Below are 7,204 nucleotides of genomic sequence, written 5' to 3'. Positions count from 1 at the left end.
TATTAATTTCAGCACTTTTATCCAAACACATAACTGTTTATTTTTTAAATCAGTTTCAGCACTTAAAAGTGCTTTTCAGCACCTAATGCTTATCAGTTACTCTAAATCAGCTAAGTCATACGGGCTCTAATTGAAAACATCCATGCATGTAGTACGGGTAGTATTTATTATTGGATCTATATTATAAACATATTGGATAGTGCAAAAAAGTTTTTTATATTATTTGTGATAGATAAGTTTTTATATTAGGAGTAAGGTATGCGCACACTCTATCCTCCCCAAACTCCATTGTGGGATCACATTGGGTATGTTGTAGTTTGTGATAGTAGATAATTTATCTTTTCTTTTTAAGATTATAAATCTCATTTCTTATGGAAGGCTATCTGATAGGATTTTGAATAACTTGGTGTTTTTTTTTACACAATCAGTATATATAAGTTACACTATTGGTATGTATTATTTTGACATCTTTTAGTAAACCTCTTAAGATTAGCAGTGATAGTGGTGGTTAGCTTCATTAGTTGTTCACTTGTTAGTTATAACTAACTTAGACTAGGCTAGAGTTAGAGTAACTAGAGTTAGCTTTAGTACTAACCACAATTAGATTAAGTTTACACATTATATATCCATGTACAGATAGATTTTACTTTTGGAATAGAATATTACAATTTCTCTCTCCTCTTCTAGAATATTCCTTGATATTCATTTCCGTAACCGCCTTCCTCTTAGCTAATAGTGTAGTTCAGCTCAATCACCATGGCAGAGCTCCATGAATAGCTGAATTCAACATGGTATCAGAGCCACATGGCCATAGTGTGGTCCTAGTGTCTTCAATTTTTATTATCTCGAAGCTTAGAAGGAAGATCATCAATGGCGACAGTCGATAACACCGAACCTGCAGAGAAATTAGGTCACAATCATCCACTTTTCCTGAATTCAAATGATAATTCAGGAGCTATATTGATTTCGTTGCAATTGAGAGGACTGGAAAACTACTCCGTGTGGAGCCGGGCAATGAGGATTGCAATCCTAGGTTGAAATAAGCTATGTTTCATTGACCGCACATGCAAAAGGGAGAATTACGGTACGAATCTCGTTGATCTCTGGGAGAGTTGTAATGTGATTGTATTATCTTGGTTGATAAACTGTGTTAGACCAGAATTATTGAGTGGAATAGTGTATTCCTCAAATGCTAGTGCGGTATGGGAAGATCCGAAGGAGCGTTTTGATAAGGTGAATTGTTCTAGGATTTTTCACATCCGCAGAGAAATTGATATTGCTAGGCAGGGCACTAGCTCAATTTCAACTTATTTCTCAAAATTGAGAGTGCTTTGGACAGAATTTGATAGTTTGGCACCAATTCCTAGTTATGACGCTGCCAATTCTCGTGAATTTGTTCAGTTTATGGAGCGCCAAAAGCTTTTGCATTTTCTAATGGGACTGAATGAATCATACGAGCAGGCTCGAAGTCAGCTCTTGATGATGATACCAGTGCCATCAGTGAATAAGGCATATTCTATGCTTATGGAACGTGAAAGCCAAAAGACTATGGCAAGTGCTTCTACTAGTCTAGATGCTGGTGAAATGGCTGCCTTGTTGACAAATAGAGTTGGAAATCAGCAAAAGCCAAAGAAGAATTACAACCTCTACTGTGATTACTGCAAATTGAAAAGTTATACTAGGGACATATGCTACAAGTTAGTGGGATATCCAAATGATCACAAATTTAAGAAGAAATGCAATCCTCAAGGAACAGCTAATTTGGCAACTGAACAGCCTGCTCCAACAACCTTCACTTCCAATCCCACTACACCTTCACACCATAACAATACCAACAAATCCTGCAATTGCTCAAGTGTAAGCCCACCGAAGTTACAACTAATGCAGCAGAGCTGGAAACATGTACTATTACATCCTTAATGACTTGTTTGAATCAAGGTGTTTGGATTGTAGATAGTGGAGCATCTAATCATATGACTCCAAGGTTGGATTTACTGCATAATGCAGTTTTATTAAATAGAGGTCATTCAGTTCACTTACCAAATGGAGAATTACCTGAGATTGCCCATAGTGATTCAACTAATATATTCAAAGATCATAAAATTAGTGATGTACTTCATGTTCCTCATTTTAAGTACAACCTATTGTCGGTTTCAAAACTCATTAAAGAGCTACGATGCTTGGTATCATTTTTTCCTGACCTATATGTGTTTCATGATCTCTTAACTGGCAAGGTGTTGGGGATTAGTAGTGAATCAAATGGGCTTTACATTCTTAAAGATTGCATTCAAAAAATATAGTTGAATACACCAATTGTACATACCACAGCTATGCAGACTTCAACACAAAAAAATCAGAGTTTAATAAAGGTGAGAATTTGGCATCAGATGGACATCTACCTATGGAGGCATTAAGAGAATTAACAAGCTCAAGCAGCAATTTGGAAATGATAGATCAGCTAGTGATTGTTTAGAATGTCCAGTTTGTCTATTAGCTAGGCAAACTAAATTGCCATTTTCAGTCAGTAAGAGTAGAGCACATGCTCCTTTTTAGCTCTTACATGCAGACGTATGGGGAACCAATAAAGTACCTACTCATGATAATAAAAGATTCTTTCTTACAGTAGTAGATGATTTTTCTAGATCTACTTGATTATTTTTAATGAATGCTAAGGATGAAACCTATTGGTTGATGAAGAGGCTTGTCTGTATGATCCATACATAGTTTAATTGTCATGTCAAGACAACAAGAACAGACAATGCATCAGAATTTGTTAACTCAGATATGAGACAATTCTTAGAATCATAGGGGATCATTCATCAGACTACATGTGTATATAATCTACAATATAATGGCATTGTATAAAGGAGACATAGATATATATACTGGATGTGGCTAGGGATTTGAGATTTCAAGCTGTAATTCCAGTAAGATCTTAGGGAGATTGTGTACTCATAGCTGTTCACATTATAAACAGACTACCTTCCACAATTCTAAAGGGGAAATCTCCTTATGAGATGTTGTTTAACACTGAATCTCCCTTGGAGCATTTGAAGGTCTTTGGATGCTTATGCTATGCTGTGAATGTGAGAAGACAGGATAAATTCTCAGATAGGGCACTGTCTGCTGTCTTTATGGGATACTCACCTACTAAGAAAGGATACACGTTATATGATTTAATTATAATTATACATTACAAAAAAATAATGAAATAGTGGCGATGCCTTTTACGTTTTGCGGCGTTTTTGAACCGCCATAATATGCATTAACGGCAGTTTTAAAAATTGCCATAATCCCGTTTCGCCAAAACCTTAGTACAGCGGTTTTCACCGAACCGCCATAATTGTCGAGTTCATAATACGACGGTTATCCATTTGCATAATACGGCTGTTTGAACCGCCACAATTGAAAAGAGTGTCCCAAATTATCCTGTAAATAACTGCCACTATTGCAGATTGTTCTGTCATAATTTTATATTCTTTTTTTATTTTAGTAATTTCTTTATTCTACATTTACTATCATATTTACTACACCCTATACTTATTATCTTGTATGATGTTGTACGGAGTAATAAATTTGATAGAAATATAAAAAATTAAACATAAAAGATATTGTATAAAAAATACAAGTACTCCACAATTACAACATCAAATGTACTAAAGCTTCAAATAATTATTCAACATAAGACCCAAAAATAACACCATAGTTGATCTAAACACTGGTTACTAATTGGCACATGTACAATGATCTTTCTGACTCGATCGATGGAGATCCACAAATCTGGTGCCTGCAAAAAGACGAGACAATAAATAAGTATTAATTGTTCAAACAATGATATTCTGTCCAAAAGTCAAAGAAGAGCAAGTTTACAAATCTCATGGATGTAGTTAATATGTAGTTCATATATTATTTTAGTTCACAGCTCAGATTTCGTCATGCTTTTGTATTCATAGTCTTGATAAGTTAAAAACAGTACAACCTTTGTACTGAAACTACATTTACAAGAGAGTAAATATAGAAGACAAACTGTTCAATTACTATAATGTTAAAACCAAAATACTAAGAAATTAAAACTTACCATATGGCCTTCTACAATATATGTTCATCATCATCAATCATGCGTGAACACCTTGAATAGGAAAAGATTGCTTTTACCTTCCGTAGGACACGTAACATTCACATTAGAGATTATGTCATAGTATTTTCTCTCCACACACCTCAAGAAAACTATTGAACCTCAACTAAGTATCAAATATATCCTCAAGTTTCATGTCTATAAAGAGATCAAGGACATAAGGGCAGTTAATGTAGCAGTAATCTGATTATTTTACATGTTACATCTCTAACGTGCACATTGTAGTAGATTCATCAACATTAAAGTTATACCAAGCATTTGAAACACATTATTATAGACAGTAACAATCATTATAGAAAGTCGACAAACTTCAATTAGATTTGTATGACTGATCTAAACAAAGATTAATATGTAGAAACAAGAAAAGAAATATTGTGCTTGTCTTCAGAAGGTTGTACTAATAAGAGCTTTTATAGCCAACAATCTAAGTCATACTCTCATAAATGTTGTAAATTATAATCAAACTGACTATGCAAAGACCCAGCCGACAAAGTTAAGAAAAGAAGGTAAAGCACAAGAAATATGATGTTCCACATACTTTTCATAGGCCTCTTTGTACATGTCTAGCAAGCAAGAACCAAGTCCTTTCGTGTAATATCCCAGCTCATGGGCTCAGGCTCCTGCATGATCAAGAAACGAAGATCCTTTCTGAGTTAGAACCTCTAAATTTGTCCAATCCCATTAGATTAAACATATATTAAAAAAGATTGCTTACTCAAAAGTTTAATAAAATTAAAAAGTAAAACTAGACTACTCCATGTACTACCTTGATTACGAATAACTCTAGTAGTTAAATCTCAGGAGAACTACTACTAGTCAAATTAAATATGCTACAAAAACTTCATAAAAAAGCTCATAAAATATTTCATTTGACTATGCAAAGACCCAGCCGACAAAGTTAAGAAAAGAAGGTAAAGCACAAGAAATATGATGTTCCACATACTTTTCATAGGCCTCTTTGTACATGTCTAGCAAGCAAGAACCAAGTCCTTTCGTGTAATATCCCAGCTCATGGGCTCAGGCTCCTGCATGATCAAGAAACGAAGATCCTTTCTGAGTTAGAACCTCTAAATTTGTCCAATCCCATTAGATTAAACATATATTAAAAAAGATTGCTTACTCAAAAGTTTAATAAAATTAAAAAGTAAAACTAGACTACTCCATGTACTACCTTGATTACGAATAACTCTAGTAGTTAAATCTCAGGAGAACTACTACTAGTCAAATTAAATATGCTACAAAAACTTCATAAAAAAGCTCATAAAATATTTCATTTGCATTCCCATATATGCAGAATGAAAAAGAGAAAAATTCACTGAGTTTTTTCTCTTTTACGGTAAAAAAATGACTGAATTAGTAATGAGATATTATCAATACAGAAGTCTTTACCTAAAAGCCTATTGAAATATGGGCAAGCAAACTTAGCCTATGCAAAAAATTCTCACAAACACCAAACACAATTCATGCAGCCAAGTTTGCAATACCTAGTTTGAAGCAAAGAAAGACTACAACAGCATTGCAAATGGTAATAAAATTAATTCAAGTAGAACAACTCAATTATTCAACCTACAAAATTCAATAGCTTGCACAAGAATATACAATATGAGTAAATGACAACCAAACACCACTCCACACACATACAACTCTTGATTCTATCAACCAAGCCTCAATTTCAAATTAGGTAAGGACACTATACAATCCTCTGTTCATATGCTCCTCTATCCCTGCTAATATATCTTTGAATACACAAACAATTCAGGAAGGATCAACAAGTTAAACTCAGAATCTTTAAAAAAGAAAGTAGCAAAACACATGTCGCCGTTTCTCAATAATAAATTCTGTTCAACCAAGGAATAAAATCAAATTTTTATCAAATGATTGATACTCAAATGTCTTAAAAGAGACCAATTATTTATACAATCTCCTTTAAGAATAAAATTATAATCTAAATGTAAGAGCACACCTTGCTCCTTTACCCTCTTTTATTTTTGCAGGTCTTTCTTCTTTAAGATAAAAAGAAATTTTTTCCTAAAAACGAGCATACATACAGCTCATCTCATTACCTCCAAAAACACACCGATTTTACTCAAGCAAAAAAATATCTAGAAAACTAGCTGAACAGATAGCCTCTTTTACCTTCGCTAAGTTTTTTAAACAAATAGAGAGACTGAAAAAGGAGTACACAACCATACTAATCTCATCCAGTTTCCTTCTATGATTCTCCAAATGATACTACAGTCAATTCCAAAAGAAGAATCCAATCCTTCGACCAATACAATTTCATAGCTCTATCAGAGGATATAACAATAAAAGACCAAAAAAACCTCAATTGCATACACACTCTTGCTTGTCAGCCAAATTTCCACCACAAATGAAACCATTCCTTAGAGCAACAAATATATACAATGTTAAATAAAAAAGCAATCTAAGCACAGATCCACCAACTATTGATAGCGCAAAAGTGAACCCGCAATATAACCCTAGATCCACATTAAGTAATCAAAACATAGAGAAGTAGAGAGGACCTAGCTGAACCTTGTTTGGAGATGGGAATTGACATCATCAAAGGCGCAACAGGGCAAAAGAACGCATTGCAAGCATCCGGAGACCAGAAGCTTTGTAATTTCTTCCCTATTGACGCTACAGTCTCGATGGCGAGAAGAGGGGAAGGAAGGAAAACATCAGATGAGATAAGAAGGAGTCGACGATGATCCGGCGATACATGCCAATGATTTGGTCTAGGTTGGTGAGCGGGAAAGAGGGAGATTGCATAAAATAGGGTTTGAGAAATTGGGGGTGAGAGAGCGATGGGAGGAAGTTCCAAATACTTCTAATTGGTGTGAGTGAGAAGTATTACTTTTTTAATATGTGAAAATTAAATTAAATTAAAATAAAATAAACATAATGTCGGTTCAAAACGCCATTTATGTATTGGACCGCCATTTTATAAATGCGGAATTGTGGCAGTTCACTTAACCGCCATAATATAACGTGTATTGCGACGTTTTCAATAACCGCCATAATTAACCGCCGGAATTTCACCGCTTTTTTGTAGTGTTTTGCACTCCA

General features: G+C 34.4%; 1 protein-coding gene and 1 long non-coding RNA gene across 4 annotated transcripts; one reads left to right on the top strand and one right to left on the bottom strand.

The window, feature by feature from the left end:
- The first annotated feature begins 870 nt into the window (after positions 1-870).
- On the top strand, positions 871-1,920 carry LOC138883499 (uncharacterized). The gene is made up of 2 exons (XM_070164188.1): positions 871-1,033; positions 1,160-1,920. Exons 1-2 carry the CDS (start codon positions 871-873, stop codon positions 1,918-1,920), a joined length of 924 nt encoding a protein of 307 aa, XP_070020289.1.
- Positions 1,921-3,595: 1,675 nt separating this feature from the next.
- LOC104229431 (uncharacterized) lies at positions 3,596-6,967 on the bottom strand. Of its 3 annotated transcripts, XR_011404571.1 has the most exons (5): positions 6,661-6,967; positions 5,079-5,160; positions 4,674-4,755; positions 4,079-4,155; positions 3,596-3,787 (listed from the first exon to the last, which is right to left on the bottom strand). It is a non-coding gene; the product is annotated as an uncharacterized lncRNA (long non-coding RNA). The 3 variants fall into 3 exon arrangements; XR_011404570.1 differs by lacking the exon at positions 4,079-4,155; XR_011404572.1 differs by lacking the exon at positions 4,079-4,155 and having other exon boundaries at positions 6,671-6,967.
- Positions 6,968-7,204: the final 237 nt, after the last annotated feature.

Source organism: Nicotiana sylvestris, chromosome 12 (assembly GCF_000393655.2).
Source record: "Nicotiana sylvestris chromosome 12, ASM39365v2, whole genome shotgun sequence".
NCBI classification, from domain to species: Eukaryota; Viridiplantae; Streptophyta; class Magnoliopsida; order Solanales; family Solanaceae; genus Nicotiana; species Nicotiana sylvestris.
Note: the sequence above shows the minus strand (reverse complement) of the source record. Positions and strands in the feature narration are given on the sequence as shown.